Source organism: Channa argus, chromosome 20, assembly GCF_033026475.1.
Source record: "Channa argus isolate prfri chromosome 20, Channa argus male v1.0, whole genome shotgun sequence".
NCBI lineage: Eukaryota > Metazoa > Chordata > Actinopteri > Anabantiformes > Channidae > Channa > Channa argus.
Genome location: NC_090216.1, coordinates 3386851 through 3404296, shown reverse-complemented (window position 1 = coordinate 3404296; position 17446 = coordinate 3386851). Strand labels below are relative to the sequence as shown.

The window sequence follows — 17446 nt, the reverse complement described above, 5'->3', positions numbered from 1 at the left end:
CAAAAGTCAAATCAGAAACTGCACACTGGCAGATTTTCTCACCGTTTCTATCACTGTTTCCTCATCAAACACACTCCTAACAAACTACTGTACACCTCAAACTAACTCCCACAGCCTTCTGCAATGCAAGCGTCCTGTTGTCCTGCCTGTGTCCTCTTGCTCTGTAGCCTGTGCACTGGCTGGAGGCCTGGCTGGTGCCACTGACGAGTGCGCCAGCCAGGCCTCCCGATGAGCAGTGTCTGACAGCCTCCAAACCTGTCAGGACCTCACAGTGGGTGCGACGAGAGCGAATCCAGGCGGCAGATGAGGAGATGGAGTTTGCGCTTCATGCCCGGTGCACAGAATGGCAGCTGTCACGGTTCTAAAACACCGTCTACTGAGCTACATCCTCACTCTGATCAGATATGTCTGAATACAACCCCATCAAAGTGTCCTGGTGCTGTACTTGTGGTTACTACACCAACTGCTCCATGCTGCTCTTTCCACAGCAATTCGACTCCTCTACACATCCTTTCAGCTACTGCCGACCTCCTGCCTCCTGGAGCTAATGACCAGAGCATCTTGGTGATTAGCATCAGTAACACATGGCCCATGAAAGCCTTACCACATGGTCCCCACCCCCCATACATGCATTCATACATGTGGCAGCAGGCAAAGTACACACACACACACACACACACACACACACTATAGCATATTAGTATGCTGCACCTGTACGTGCCATGTACTGAGATGCTTTTGAAAAGTCCCTTTAAAAAGAAGAGAAAAAGCTACAACAAAATACTGAGGCAGAAAAGACAGGATGACGTGTCAGCAAAATGATTAAGACAAAAATGTATTTCATTCCTTTATTTTATTTATTATTAAAAATGTTTTTAAATTTAAAGTCAAGGTCACTTTCCCCTGCAGGAGACTTTTCAGCTGTGTTCGTCACAGTCGTCAAATACAAGAGATAAAAGAAAAATCAATTTACTTCAATGTTAAATGCCTCACTTAACTCCTCCCACTTGATGTCGGACTCCAACCGTTCTAATTCCTTTCATAAGTTAGAAACACGTTACAGCAGTTTTGCACAGGTGTTTGCTGAAGCCAAGATAAAAATGGCACCGACCGCATATTTCAGTGATGCATATTGTTTTACAGCTAACATCCAAGACAGCAAAAGTCTAATTCAACAGCCGGACGTGGCATTGTGCATAGGACAACTTCATCGATAGCTGCAGAACTGAGAAGGAAAGAATTGTTTTGCTGGTCTCGTGCTCGATGATAATGATGATAATCAGTATATAATCAGCGTAGATCAAATACTGTTAATGATAGGGTCGATAACTTCCAGAAAATGCTAAAAGGCCAACTCCTGCCTTAAACCTCATCTGATCAGCCTGCTCTACAGCCGTGCACCTCCCCGTAGAGTGAGGGCGGGGGAATGGCTTTTCGGTACCTTTTTGGGCAGCAGTGGAGCTGAAAAAGTGAGAATAAAGACCAGCCGCTGTGAATGTGGTGCAACAATCTAAAAATAAAAAGCCGCATGAGTCGAGTAAAACATTTATGAACGTGGTTATATTTCTATGTGATGAAAGCGCAGGGTACGGCCAGCAACCTGCTGGAAAACAAGTGGAGACTTTACTGCAGCAAAAAAAAAAAAAAAAAAAAAAAAAAAAACAACCCATGAAATTGAAGCATCAGATTCCAGCATTAGTGTGCAGGTAAGACGGAAAAGCCTGTGACTCCCACGCAGCAGCCAACTGCAAAGCAAAAGGCACAACAGTTGTGTTACTGCAACATGTGCTTTTTAATACTCATGTATCACTAAACAGGCGCATCCTCCAAATTTTACGCACTCATGCCGCATCTGGTGACTGAACGAACGAACAGTGGGAACAGATCTGTGCGTAAGTCAAGAGACAGAACACAGATTAAAGACAGGAGGTCCACCCTCACTGAGAAGTGGAAGGAGGTTGAGGACATAACTGTAGACACAATGTGGCGATTCGTGTGACGTGAACATCTCCTGGAATAGATCTCTGACTCAGTCGCTTCCTATGCCTCTCTCATTTCTGTGGCCTCGGTTCTTGGCAGGAAGGCCTGTTTACGGCAGCTGTTTTCAATGAGAAAAGCCCACTGTGCAAAAACTCACTGGCCATTTTATTAGGTACACCTGTGCAATCTAAAGCAGTTTTTAAAGGTCATAGCGGGTGACAGAGTCCTTCTGGAGCACATTATATGAAGAGGTGGTCCTAATGTTTTGGCCTCCTCCTTCATTTTAAAAGCAACTTCAGTGCAACTCCACCACCCACTGTGACCTCAACAATAAACACATAGAATTATCACCTTTCTGACAGTTTCAACTTCTGAGATCTGAGATCACATTTTGGACTGGAGGATTCTAAGAGGGAAGTGCATGGCATGGAACCTGGATCCGCTGAATCCCAAGCAGGATCAGGCACCAGACACGATCAGGTCATCAGGAGATTGATGCATCAACTCATGTTCAATGGGAAACAGAAAACCCGCATCATCACAGATACAAAATTTTCTGACCGAAGAAGATGCCAGTTGCCGATTGGCAAAACTACCGTCAAAGGAAGGATGTCGAGTAGTGGTTTTAGACAGGTAGCAGCCCGTATAAGCCCACCACAAGCTTCAGCAACTGCTGCTTATCCTCCTCCTTTTCTGGACATTGTCTCCCAGAAATCCTACTTCTTCGTCTGTAAAGTTTATACGGACCTTTTCTTTTTTCTTATCATCTTTCTGCATCATCAGTGTGGGTCAGGACGTTTACTTTGAGTCAGACTAATATACACACAGTATTTCTAGTTTTCCATATTTACAGAGAGCCGTAGAAAGACTGTATTCCACTCCTGAAGTTAAGAAAAAAAGGCTCTAATACGAGTAATACACAAAGGAATTAAAATAACAATTGCACTTGCTTTAACATAATTTACAGGTTCATATTGTGAGAGGTGATGTCACACTTAAAGTCAAAGCATCACATGACATCAGTAACAGTGGCTGTTTACTGTAAGGACACTAAGGAGTGAGGGAAACTGGCTGCAACTATGACACTGACCAGTAGGTGGTGCTGACAACAAAATGTATTTTTAGACATGCAAGACCTGCTGCTAAACATTTACGCCTGATGTGCATATGCAGATGAAGGAGCTTAGATATGCCTTTGTGAATAATGCATGCTTGAGAACCTGTAAAGGGAGACAATGAATGACAATCAACACGCACTGTGCATTAATTTCAACCACATGTCAACAGTTTGCTATATGTTGATATTCTTTTAATGAAGTGTTTTCTTATGTCAGTAGATGCTACTAAAACGCAGCATATGCCCGATGCAAAACAGCCACGTTCTGCTTCCCAAACAGTTTTACTTTAATGACTTGTTAAAGTGAGGTGCTCATTCCCTAAACACATAAAAATTCTATTATGTTAACATTGCCTGGCAACAGGACTCCAGACAGCACAGGAAGAGAAAAGAAAAAGAAAAAGATCTCCAGCTAATATTGAGAAAAATACCAATACTGGTTGTAGGAAGTAACAGCTGGATCAAGCGTCAGGAGTCTGTGTGCAGAGGAGCAGGTCAGAGAGCAGCACAGCACTGAAGGCGGGGGGCATATCGACTCCAACGTGATCGGAGGAGCTTGGAGCTTCAGCAGTCAATACACCCTGCAGCACAACACAATCCTTTCCTCCTCTTGCCTCAACCTTGATTTATTCTGTTTGTCCCTGTGTACTTTATTCACCGTGTAACAGGGTCTACAGGCTTCAGCACCCACTGGATTTGCCCGGTATTCATTTCTTTGCAGAGGCCAGGAAGCCTCTGGAAAGGCTTTTTAAATGTGGTGTCGGACTTTGTAGTCTGTTGCTGCAAGTATTCTTTATCAACATTGACCTGAAGCATACATATGGTTTACTTCCAACTGTCATCACTCTTTTACTCATCTCACTGCATCACCGTCGCACATTCCACTCTCTCCGCCTCAGTTCTGCTTTTCACAAATGTGTAAATACATCGCCTCCACTACCCATTCTAGCATAGCACCACCATTGGCAAACAGTGACATCACTCCTGCAAAGTGTTGAGTCAGACTCCTGCTTGCTGGTTCTCTGACAGCTGATGCCCCCTTGTGTCTGCACAGAGAACCGCAACTATCCAAATGAGAAAACAAAAACCCTTCTGCAGGTTAACTAACCATCGGCACACTGACCCCCAGATCAGAGACGTTCACAACATTTACTGTGAGACCATCTGATCCCATCCACATCACTGCATCGTCACAAACTCAAATATCGCCAGATCTTTATATAATGTTTTGTTGATTTGTTTATTGTTCTAGCTTGTACATACACTCCCCTCCAAAAGTATTGGAACAGTGAAGCCGATTCCTTTATTTTTGCCAAACACTGAAAACAATACGTATATGGTAATTTATCCAAAGCGCTTTACAATGTTGATTCTCATTCACCCATTCAACCACACACTCGCACACCGGTGGTGATGGCTACCATGCAAGGTGCTCACCTGACCCCCCGGGAGCAACTTGGCGTTGAGTGTCTTGACCAAGGACACTCCCACATAAAGCTGGAAACGGGGGATCGACCCCGTGGTCCGTGGACGACTGCCTTACCAACTGAGCTACACGCCGATATGATTAGAGGGGAGTGTATAATTTGCACATCTGTGATTTAATCAGAGAAAACCACTAGTTGTACAAGAAGACATTCTAGTTGCAACTTCTTCAATACAAATACTACATCAAATGTTATATATTTAGGAGTATTCTGTCAAAGTGAACGTATGATGTCTAATAACAGATGTATATTACTGAACAGGCCCAGGACCCTTTTTGGCCCCTGTGTCAGAACCTCAGTGCAAACTGATCAGTAAAACAATACTACAAATACTGCAGAACACCCAAGAGGCAGACACCGAAGGACCAAATGCATAAATACATTTTAAGAAACAGTATAAGAACACATACACACAAGGAAATGCACTGATGGAGCCTCTGGAGTAAAAAAAATAAAGAACCATGCGGTGCACAGATATTTCTCATCTAAAGGTTTTCACTGACCAATCAGAGAAGACCGTTACAGCTGCGTTTCCTACCTTGCGGCTTGTGTAGTGGGCGTGCTTGGCCAGCTTGACATTGAGTCCTTGGAGGAAAACCTCATCCGTGACTTTGCCCACATTCATACAGGCTTCGTCCAGCACAGAGAAGATGCCCTTGTGCTGCTGCTCCACTAAGTCCACGATGATCTGGTTATTGAAGTAGTCGATCTAACAACAAGGGACATCGAGGTCAAAATGTGACATGTACGAGAAAACAAATCCGTGAAATAAATCACTCGCAAGAGCATGCAAATAAAAAGAGGACATAAATGCTCATAGTTTTACTTCATCATTTATTGAGTGGCAGTAGAAATAGACTAGGATCAAAAATTCCATACATGTTTCCAGGGGATGCCTTCTCGCTGATACTCCTCCTGCTCCTGCTTCAGCACTAGTTGGATGAACAGCTGCTGCAGCTTCTCATTACAGTAGTTGATGCAGAACTGCTCAAAGCTACAGCACCAGAAAGAAAAGATGAAATATGATGTTAATAGTGTAATTACTATTGTTCCACTCACAGTGAAACGTTTCATGTCGGGACCGGAGCGAACCTGTTGTTCTGGAAAATCTCAAAACCGTAGATGTCCAGCACGCCGATGACGGTGTTCTTCCCGTGGATCTTGGCGTCGTAGTTTTTCACCTCAATGATGTCGTTGATACGCCCCACAATCCAGCAGAACAGACGCTCGTACGTGGCCTGACAACGAAACCACATTAAACATAAAAAAGGGTGCAGGGGCGGACGAACTGGGTTTTAGCTGGTGAACAAGTGCTTTGCTCAAGGGCACAGGACACAAACACACACACACACTTAAAGTTCCAGATGTCTCACTGAGAGTCAAAGGTCAACATAGTGAGTCAGCGCTGTTCTTCCAGCTGCCTACATGCATTGCTTCCTCCACAGTCTCCAGCTTCTGTCTGGAGTCACAACATTGTGACTCATGCTTGTGTGAATCAGTGTGAAAACACAGTAAAAATATCACCAAGTACTTATCACAAGCCTCCGGGCATCAATATTGTGCTTTGTTTCTTTTTTTTGTGTGCAGCCCACTGCAGTTGTGTTAGCATATCGTTTTCAACATGCACAGAAATAACCTTGGCAAGAGCGTCCCGTCCGTAGCCGGCCTCCTGCGCTGTGTGCTGCTTCTCGATGACATCTCGACCCGTGGCCACGGTGCGGTACAGCAGAGCCTTCTCCACGTTTTCCTCTTTGGTGGACAGCAGCTCCCTGATGATGGACACCAGCTTTGGGTTCTCTATCAAGGTCACGTCACCGTCCACCCCAAATGTTAAGTTCCCCTGGGGTAGAGAGAGTTCAGCTTATGCCTTAGCGCATTGTTTTACTGTGCATACACTTGCATTCCTACATTTCTATTTGTGTGTAAAACTTAAAAAAAAAAAAACAACTACTAAGTAATTCTTGGTAGTTTATTTCTCATTGGATTGGATTATTGGAAAGGACGTATTTCATGGAAAATGGAGAGAAAGTGGAGACTTCTAAGAAATTACTAATATTGCCAGAGTATGTTCCACTCATCAAACTGCAGTTTAGCTGCAAATATGTGAATTGTTTTCTGCAGAGAAACATAAGAAAAATGTTCACAGTAAGCAACTGCTGGTAATACCTGTGTTAGAATGACTTCCACTTACTCTACACTATAATAATATTTCAGGGAAATGTATTAAGGTTAATTACAAGTTGTATCTGCACTGGGCAGAGCACACAGTGATACACATTACTCCAAAATCTGTGCACAGAAATCCCCTAAGAACCGAGCCGGCATTTGGTTTCATCAGTTCGTACCAGATGTAGGATGGTGGCCAGGATCTTGTAAACCGTCTGAACCTCGTCCCCCGTGAAGCCGATCACTTTCATGGCATCGGCCACAGCTTTGAAATCGGCTCCGTCGTTGATGCAGGACTTGGGACGGAGAAAGGAGAAGTGACAACATGAGAGCTTTCAAAGCAGCATTCTGTTTTTTTAACGGTGCATTTTCTCTCTCTGTAGCAAATATCAATCTTAATGTACTTCCTGTCTTTCCTTCAACCGGCCCTGCTGGGATGCCAAATTAAATTCCATTTAAAATTGAAACTGAATTATGACGTGTGGCCATCAAAACAGGGCACACAGTGTGCAGGAGCTGCTGTTTGGATGCATCAGGTTCCATGACGTCAGGTTGTTTGTTTCTCAAGTGGTTTTGTTCCTGCTTATTAAGCTCCCGCAAAGACGGCAACTGCACAGCAGAGGTCTTAATTAAAACACCTTTCAGGCCACCACACCTACAGTACATGCAGAACCTCATACGTACAGTGGTATTTATTTTCTCCCTGATATCCTACACACACACGAGCTAAATCCTCATAGTGTGACTGTGCAGAACTGTAAGTAGTACCTTCAGTTGGCCTCCGACTTTGATGTAGTTGTAGGCTGTTGGGTCTTTCTGGATGTGAAGGGAGCGTAATAGGGATTCTGGGGCTCCTCTGAGCAGCTGGTGGCAAAAAGACATGGACACTTTATTCACAATACAATTTTGTTGTGTTTTTTTTTTTTTTTATGTAGTGCAAAGGTCTTTCCATCATTTACGTTCATTTGAGATCTCTCCGAATTTCTCAAATGTCCAATACAAACAGAGGCCTCATTTTCAACTCACTCTACTCCTACACACAGGAACAAAAGGTCTGCTGACTCAGAAATGTGGCGACAGTCACGACCCTGCTCCTGAGCTCACTCACATGCTCAATTGCAGAAATCAAATGACGAGACACGGGTGCACACCAACGTTTACCTGGTAGAATGAATGAAAGCTCCTTTCTCCCTCCTGCTGGAAGATCACTCTGGACTGTGATGGGGGGGTGGGGATGCACACAAACAGGAAAGTTAAAGCCATTAATCATTTGAACCAACATTACGTGCAACGCGTAAGTACAGGTAGAACTCTTTCACGTGGCTTTACCTTCTCCAGCAGGTAGTTGTTGATGTGGCCCCCGATGGGGTCCCCCTTGAAGTCGAAGTTGATGTCCATGTATTTGCCGAAGCGGCTGGAGTTGTCGTTGCGGTTGGTCTTGGCGTTGCCGAAGGCCTCCAGGACACAGTTGGATTTCAGCAGCATGTTTTTTACCCTGTGAGAAGCCAGGATCCCTTTTAATAAGGCATCGCGTGTGTGTGTGGTGAAAACACACCATCTACAGACCCACACGTGCTAATACAGCGAGGCAGGAGGCTGCAATCAAGTCTGCTGGACCGCGAGTCCTGCTTTTGTCAATTTCTCAGGCCTATAAAAAAAATGCTAATTTGACTGGGCTCAGCAGTTTGTGATTTGCATTTTTGCAGCATGCACTTCTGTTAACAAGTGATACTCAGTGGTACGTCTGACACCTACTGTCATGATAACAGATGCAGATATCTGATCCACCTTGATAACAGACATGCAACAACATGCTGGGACCGACCAGGAGAAGAAGATGGGGTGGAATGAGTCTGTCTGTCTGTGAGAGTTCATCATTTCACTCCTGTTTTCCCAGATGCAACACATGACCGAGACTTATTTTAATCAACTATAAAAATCTAGAGGTGCTTGATTAGCAGCTTTCGCACAAGCTGTAAAAAATAGAAAAAAACAAAGGCGCTATGGCCTCAGTTTTATGACTAAGGCTAATGACCGTCTCACACAACACTATCTAAAGTTATAAAGTGTGGTGACAAACATCAGCAAGTTCTGATGATGATTCCAAGTTCTATTTAGTTCAGACCGCTGAAGTTCAACCCGGCGTTATTAGGCCTTCTGCTGCGTTGAGTCCGTGCACAGTGGCAGATGAGGAGCGGTGCACGCTGGGTACATGTACATTTTATCTGTGATGCCCTGGTTGACCTGTTCCATGCACTAAACTCCACGATTATCGCTGAACTGCTTTTTGCTTTCTTTTCCTCAAAGCTCATCTCCTGTTATGCTTTTTATTTCCATCCGGAGGATTTCAACCCACTAACACTGACAGTCTCTCAGCTGGCCCCGCCCCCACTGACACACTTATCAGAGACTTTATCTGACTATCATCTTTATGGCCAAACATTTGATTATTTCCTGGAATATGACTTTTATTTACTTCTATCAATAAGTAGCTGTGATAAGACAGAAAAGGTGACCTTTGTTCCCCTGGTAGAAATTCTATACTTTTCACTCTTTTTACACCATAAAGTAGAATATCGTGTGAATGTGGCACCTTATTAATAACAGCAGCTCACCTTTCAACTTCAGCCCTCTGATTAGGGTTGGTGATAGCAGCAATGTATTGCATTATGTACTTGCTGGCTTCTGTCTTTCCTGCTCCACTTTCCCCTGCAAAGGAAAACAAAAATCTCTACTGCGTAAGAGAAATATTCAAATCATACCACACACTTTAGTGACATCATTCTCTAGTACGCCGGCATATCAGGCTTTTTTAGCCGCTCAGTTCCCCCTCTGACCACTGAGTGGTGCTTCATCCTCTCCTCACATGCTGCCACACATCTTGTAACTACATGTAATACTTGTTTCAGAAATGAAAAAGCAGGTGAACTGTTTCTAATTGGTCAATATCTTTCTCCTTTGGAGTTTCAGGAATCTTCACAGGAATTGTGAAACAAATGTTCATTGAAACATGTAAAATGTACAAATGGGGCTGGGGGGGTGGGGGGTGGGGGGGCACTACCTGAGATGACAATGCACGTGTCTTTGTTCCTCCTCTTCATGGCTTTATAAGCAGCGTCAGCAATGGCAAAGAGGTGTGGCGGCCTCTCGTACAGCTCGCGGCCCTTGTACTGCTCTACGGTGTCGCGGCCGTAGATGTTCATGGCACGGTACGGATTGACGGACACGACCACCTCGCCGATGTAGCTGTAGATCCTCCCCTTCTCAAACCTGAGCACAGGAAATGGGCTTTATTTATGTGAGACAATGTACCTACTGTAGGATGTGATTTCTTTATCAATAATAAATATTTCTTTTTTTTGGGGGGTAAAAAATTACTTTAACTACACACGTACGGGAGGAAGAGAGCAGAGAGAAACCAGCTAGACTCAAAATGATGCCTTCACCGATATCGAACTTGCTTCCTTTGGGTCTAGTTCGAGTACCACATGTATATGAATGCCATTGAAGTTCTCTCTGAATTCCCTTCATTAAGATATCTCCCTACTTTTATCTGAAAACCGATGAACCTTCAGTTCAGTTTATGTTATCTTGTTTTTCACACTGCTTTCCCACATCATCTGAACTCCTAATGATGAAAAGCTCCTCTGGGTGATGTCATCTGGAGGATATTTCCAGCTAGAAGCAGAGGAATCTTTTAATATAAGGAAGTCAGAGGGAATGTACATTTACTCGCTAAACACTCTTCCCCCTTTAAAAGAGTCTTTTAAAATTGCAACCAAAAGTTTTAATACCTTCCTCACTGTAGGGATAGTTTAAAAATTGGACCGTATCAGTCTAGAACTCTAAGGCCTAGTGATAAATCAATAATCGTAAATCATTTCAAATTAGGATATCACAGCATTACAACATAAAAATGAGCAAACACTTGCAATATATGTGAAAACTCTGTATTGTATTGGGAGGGGCCTGCTGTCATTTAAACACTTGCATACCAGCTCTCGTGTTTAATCATTATGCAGGAAATGCAAACTGACATGAGTTAATAGTTACATTTATTAACAGCACGTCTCAGTGTTTAATCTTCAGAAACGCAGAACCATGAAATCTGCATGCACTTTACAATCAGCTAAACATTATATATTAAAGACTTTGCTTATACTGGATATATGTGACACTGACATCTGTCCAGTGTTGGACTGTTTGTGTGTTAGAAACTCACTGGAGACAGGTACTTTTTTCCACACTTCGCATCACTGTCAACAAGGAAATAACTGTGACACCAATGATGTGTCCAGGGTTGTATCCTGCTTCACTTTCTCTTTTGCACTATTATCTGTATCATCTGGCGTGTGCTTCTATTGCACAATGTATGATTTGTCTGTGTCCTTTTTCACGTGTTTTGGTGTGGAAGACACAGCTACGTGTCACTATGTATAATGCACATGTAGCAATGTACTAGCTGAGAATGTTACATGTTCCAAGAGATGCTCCAAACCCTAGCGATCAAGGCGAAAGAGCTGAAATATTCAAAGTGAGGCCGAGTCGTAGGTCGTAGCTTTGAGTTCCCTGTTGTACAGCAAGTGGTTGGGTTAGAGCTGCATGATGCTTGAATGTCCAGACTGTGAAATCAGGGTCACTGTAAGTTAACAAGTCTTGTACCTTCATAATGAGCAGTCCCTATTCACCTTTGAGGTATACGGGCCCACTGCACGTTACAGGATAGGAGCGCTTGGTTTGTGAATCAACATCCACTCGGTGCAGCACCTCTGGCACGTACTACGATATCAGCGTTAGCCATCAACAATGCTGGCTGCTGGGAGCGAGTCACTGCAGCCCGGCTTCAACATCGAAACCAGAACAATAAGGGCGGCATCATGGTATCGCTCCCGATTCTGGGTGTACTCTATCGTTCAGGTGGCCAAATGCTTTCTGCGCCCTCCTCTCACTCACACACACACACACACACACGTTTCTATCCATGTGTCTCGCTCTGCCTAAAGCCGCCTGCCCGACTTCCTTCCTCTCCAAACAGGACTCGATTCAGGTTTCTCTGCAGAGAAGAATGAAGGCTTTGTTCACTGCTGCCAAACCTCTGCTGCCTTGCAAACAGCGCCAAAAACACGTTATTCCAAAAGAGGTGCATTACGCCTATGTCAAGTAGTTGTGGTGGCGGATTTGAAGCAATTAAACTCTAAGTGCTCGTGTTTCTCTAAAGACTTGCCAAATATGGATCAAGCACGTAAGAAAGATGCAGATTCCTCAATGCTCTGATGTTGTCGCATAGATTGTGTTAAGGAAAACAACTTTAACCTTTAACCGGTGTCTTAGACCTTTGACTTTTTAAAACAGATATGTGCCTATGTGTCTCCTGTAAATGTTTTAGGTACATCAAATGAAAGGTTTCCAGTACAAGCAAAAATAGTCTTGAAACTGCAAAGTGCTGCTGAATGAACGGACGTTATTTTAGATCAGATCTGTAAAAAGTCACATTCCAATAAAAATACAAGCTAAACGCTGGTACATGGTCGTTCCTCCACACACCAGAGGAAGACGTAACCACACCTGGTTATTAAAGCTTAAATCAGACTTTCAGCTGCTTGTTTCGTATATCACACTTTTTTTTTCACATTGTTCAAACACAACAAACAAAGGAGGGCTTCTTCTTCTTGTTGCTACTGTCATCACGTTTTGTAGTGAGCATGTGAGGAATGTGTGCACCTCCACATAAAAAGGTACGAATTAGCCTCGAGGATTAACTCTTCCTCCTGTGTACTGATTTGCTCAACAGTATTTATACTTTCTGTTAAGCCTTAAAAACACTGGAACAAAAGAACAACGGGAAACTTGTGTCTGCTGGACAAGGTGCTAAATGTCCCCAAGCATTGTGGGAAAAGAGAAAACAATTTAAGTTTTGGGTTTTTTTGTTTTTTTCTTTCGGCTTGTCCTGTGAGTTCAGGGTCACCACAGCAGATCATTGTCCGCGTGTTGATTTGGCACAGTTTTTACGCCGGATGCCCTTCCTGACCCAACCCTCCCACCGGGCTTGGACCGACACCGCACAGCTGGTATGGAATGGGCTGTTAGGGGTTCGGTGTCTTGCCCAGAGACACTTCGACATATAGCTGGGACCGGGATCGAACCATGGACCCTGGGGTCAATTAATTTATCCATTAAGTGTGATGGGAAACTAGTAAGGATGTCCGAGTACTTACATTTGAATACTTGCTGGTACCAAGTACCAATACAAGTGCTAAACTGTTTTTGCGTCTACTATGAGTGGCTGGACAGTAAAAACCTCATCAATTCACGGCAGAGAGGCAAATCCCACGTGAAGGGAAATTCTCGCAAATTCTGCCGCAAAAACAAATATGGCGGCAACCAGTGTTTAATAATCTTTTGCAAAAAATAACAAAAAGAAAAGACAAAAAGGACACACAGCTTTAGGGTGAGATCCTGGACAACATGGACACTAGAGTCTATACAGGAAAAATAACAAAGCAAACTTAACGTTGTAGTTACTTTGTAAGCTTCGGATGTCACCAAATATGACATTTAAAAAAAAATATTCTTGAGAAGCACGAGTACGACTGTTGGTAAGTTGGTGTTAAGACCTTAGGAAAGCAAAGTTCGGGTTCTGCTTGACTTTTGTCGTCATCAATGATCTAAAAACACTTTTAAACCACCTATGCAGGTAACGTGGTATTGGACACAGCATCTGAGAACTTTTCTCAATCCCTCACAACTAGATTCATTCCGGTCTAACAAGCTGAACAGAATTAGATTTTAAAATGGCTTTTACAAAAATCCAACGAAATGACCCAGCAAGGTATATAAAGCAGCCACCAGCCACAGTTACACTGAACATACTGCACATGCTAGTAAGAACTGCAAAGAGGCAGAAGGTTCAAGGTACTTTCTACACTGACACGCTGGCTCCCTCCTTGAAAACGACCCATTGTGCCCCCCAGCTCCTCAGTCAGGAGGCTGCTGTGCGCCCGCTCCATTGTTCACACATCAATCGGAGGGCTTTGTCTGAGGCAGGCCCTCCGTCTCGCCCGTGCACGGGCCGGCACGGCGAGCTGCCCACTCACCGAACATGCACAATAGCTTCTGGGGGACTGTCCACAATGGTTTACTCAATGCGAGGGTGTGTGTGCCATCCAGGTCCAGAGGGAATGTACATGTATTTTACACTGAGAAGGAGTTGAAGAAGACGTAAATAACAGAGGGTAAGAATAGCTGGTGCCACTGCACAAATGCATTATACGGCGATACTGTCCTTCTAGTGCGGGTGATATGAAGACATGGGGACATTTTGCGGTATTGCAACTGTGGACATTGTTTAATCGTAAATCACTGTCATCAAAACACCAAATTAAAGAGCAATTTTCTTTTAGCAGAGCAGAGGAGATGAGCTGGAGCGTGCAAGCTGAGAGACAGTGTTGGCTAATCCATCTGTTCCACTCTCATTTAGGAGGATTTAAAAAGACACAGGACAGAGATTAGAGAACCTTATGTGACATTCTAGTCTCGTAGAAAACCTATTTATTGGTACATGGAAACTGAATAAGATTTAACATCTGTTTGTTTGTTTGTTTTTTAATTTTCAGACTGTGGATCAACTGACACCACAAAATTAATTAAAGTCTTAGATTTGGGTTTAAAGACAAAGTCTGATAGTCCTCGAAGCTTGGAGACGGTTAATAGTAGAAAACTTCTTTGTCCAGTTGCCCCTTTCATCTTTCTGTGCATCCTGCAGTGAGGGGAAGTGTGTCTAAAGTGGTCTGACCTGTGATCGCTTTCCAAAAGGAGCCCCCCAAAGACATGCCAGGAAGTGAGGGACAGAGACAAGGAGACTGAGACAGGCACGCAGAATAGAGATGAAGGGTAAGAAAATCTGATGGTTTGTGTTCGACTCTCACCAGGGCACAGTGCACACCCCCATCCCAGGCTAACCCTCGAGGAACTATGCAAGAGGTGCCCACGTCTTGTTGCAGGACGTTTCTTCTTGACCAGTAGCATAAAATGCACGCAGTCTTCAGTAAAAAAGAAAAACTCTACAACATGTGCTCCAAGCTCCAGAAGCCAGTGTTAACATGAAGGTCCTGACCTGCAAACAAACACTGATCACAGTAATAGAAAGTGCTTGGCATCGCCACCACACCATAAAACCCAGTTAGCTGCCCCAACTTACAGTATTTGGTTAATGTCACTCAGTTATCAACAATGTGCACTAGTTTTCCTCAGGTTAGAGGTTAAACCCCCTTAACGTATTGTTTGTGAGTAAATAAAAACAAGTGTTAAAACTAGGTACATTAACACAAGCAGCAACAAAAGAGGCTCTTTCAACAATATTTTACCTTAATTACGTCTTCAAGAACTGTGCAGTGTGTTTTTGTTGTTTGAACTAACTTGATAAACCTTTCCACTTTTCTTCAACTTCATCGCTTTGCATGCTTTTTGAAATGAGGTTAACTAATTAGAATTTGCAGTGCATGTTTCTGTGCATGCAAACACACAGTGGCATCCACTGCAGCTCAGGCACATGCACAAAAACAGCTGAGCCCTGAAGTTAAAAAGTGACTGTAAGCATTCATCTTACACCAAACTGGGTTTTTTTTTTTCATTTTTCTTCTCCCAAATAACTTTGTCTGCCCTGAAAAAGCCAGAAGAGCTGTAATGCCATCCACACACACACACACACACACACACACACACACACACACACAGAGTGTGTTTAACTGTACGTATACAGACATATGTGCACACTGCCCTACAAAGGGAATTACAGAGCAAAGTCAAATACAACCGCTGTCTCCAATCATGTCTGGGTGGGTCTTTTTTAATGGTTAACTTAGGGAGGAGCACAAGCACTTTATGACATTTTCTCACAAACAATCCCTCCTCTTCCCCCCATGCAAACTTGTCACAGAAGAGAGTCATAAACTAAAACACCCAAACAGTCAGAAATGTGTTGAATCCAGTTTTCCAGATAGTAGCAGAGACATGTGCTGCTTAAACTAGAACCAAAAGCAGCAAGCTCAATATGAGTGAAGATGTTGATGTACAGTAGTCGGATGCAGTGAGAACAGCTCTGATTGGACAACAGGAAAACTGCTACAAATGCAATTTTAAACTCAGCCACACGTAAACATTTTACACTTCAGTATGACACAAACACACACACACACTCTAAGGACACCACTCTGAATGATTCTTAAAGTGTGCAGCTTTAGCTACCTGCTCGGAAACTGCTCTGCACTGCCCTTCAGGCAGTCGTCATTACAAGGAATCGGCGGCTGCAAAATTCATTGCTCTTCTCTGTCAGAAACATGTAGATTCGAACATCTCTGCCAGTGTTGTCCAATGCTTTGTACGTCTATAATAAAACACGTGAAAGATGCGGCACACTGTAGCTTTAAGCATCACAATAAGCCGGCGACAGCTGTCTGGACGTTTGTGTGTTACATGCAAGCAGAACGGCTAAAAGCGAATTCAGCACGTTGTTAATTTGGTAAAAACAGATGTGGCCTAAAAGCTGAGGCTTAGTTTGTCACCCACAACTCATCTCACTGCATCCACATGACACACAACTCACATCACGCTGTACATTAGGAGACTTTTGTAGGGAACATGGGTAAAGAGGCCTCTGTCACAGTACAGAGTCACTGCGACGTGTAGCTGTCCGTCTGTGAGAACGGCTGCTCGACTCAGATGCTGTAGTCTCCCCGTCAGGGGCCGACCAGGAATGCTCCGCTCCACCTTTCCCCTCCACTTGTTTATTTACAGTGTGACGGGCTTGTTCACGCTCCGCAGCCATCAGACATCCTGGCTGTGCGTTGGGGGATTTTCCGCTGGCTGCTTAGCGATAAACAGCAGCTCCCACACCGTTTGTATTAGACGCAGCACATCAGAACAACAAATCCACCAGCCACAGACCCATGTCAAGCTTCTCCCAAAATTACAAGAGGTAGTTTGAATGCTCCCAGAACAGTAGCTCTGCAAAAGGCCTGAAGCGAGGAGGCACATTGTGTCACAACTGTCTTCACACTCAAGACTTAAAAATCCTCATGGTAAACATTTAAATAAACACAGCTTAAGAAAACCCAAACCAAAAACACACCTTTTTAATGCCACTATGACCTTGATCTTTTTTTTTAAAAATCAGATAGAAAAAAACTCTCTAATCTAATCAATGATCTCCAATCTGAAAGAGAGAGGCCGACCCTCTCTCCGTCCACACAAGCATGTGATAAAAAAAAAAATGCTGTTGATGTTCCCGTTTTTATTCCTCTTATTCTACTTCATAATGAACTTTATGGCCTGCGTGTTTCCAACTTCTCTCTGCATTATTCACTGCTCATTATTTGGGTCAGGTGTGTTCAATCAATCAGATGCTGGAAGACATCCATTCACTTTGTCTTCCCCCCCTCCACCCTCAACTAAGATGGCATCTTCCAGCTTCTGATTGACTAAAAACACCTGATCTGGGTAATGAGCAGTGGGCAGGGAAACACACAGCAGAGCCGGGGTCCCTGAGGAACAGGGTGGAAAACCACTAAAGGCTACATGAACATTAAAACTGATTAGATGTTGGACAAAACAAGTTCAAAATGTCCTCATCTTTTTAGACCACGGTTTGAGAAGTGTGCACCGACAAATATTAAATCACACAAATAGCTGCATATTGTCA

At 43.6% G+C, this 17446-nt stretch overlaps 1 protein-coding gene across 3 annotated transcripts in view; it reads right to left on the bottom strand.

Moving 5' to 3' along the window:
• myo1d (myosin 1D) overlaps window positions 1–17446 on the bottom strand; it is a 68032-nt gene that overhangs the window by 42331 nt on the left and 8255 nt on the right. For all 3 annotated transcript variants that reach the window (XM_067487305.1, XM_067487307.1, XM_067487306.1), the window contains exons 2-11: window positions 9812–10020; window positions 9366–9459; window positions 8080–8245; window positions 7912–7965; window positions 7519–7614; window positions 6930–7046; window positions 6221–6424; window positions 5677–5822; window positions 5464–5578; window positions 5123–5293 (exon numbers count right to left, since the gene is read on the bottom strand). In XM_067487305.1, coding sequence (XP_067343406.1) covers window positions 5123–5293; window positions 5464–5578; window positions 5677–5822; window positions 6221–6424; window positions 6930–7046; window positions 7519–7614; window positions 7912–7965; window positions 8080–8245; window positions 9366–9459; window positions 9812–10020 — 1372 coding nt within the window. The remainder of the gene's footprint in view (window positions 1–5122; window positions 5294–5463; window positions 5579–5676; window positions 5823–6220; window positions 6425–6929; window positions 7047–7518; window positions 7615–7911; window positions 7966–8079; window positions 8246–9365; window positions 9460–9811; window positions 10021–17446) is intronic.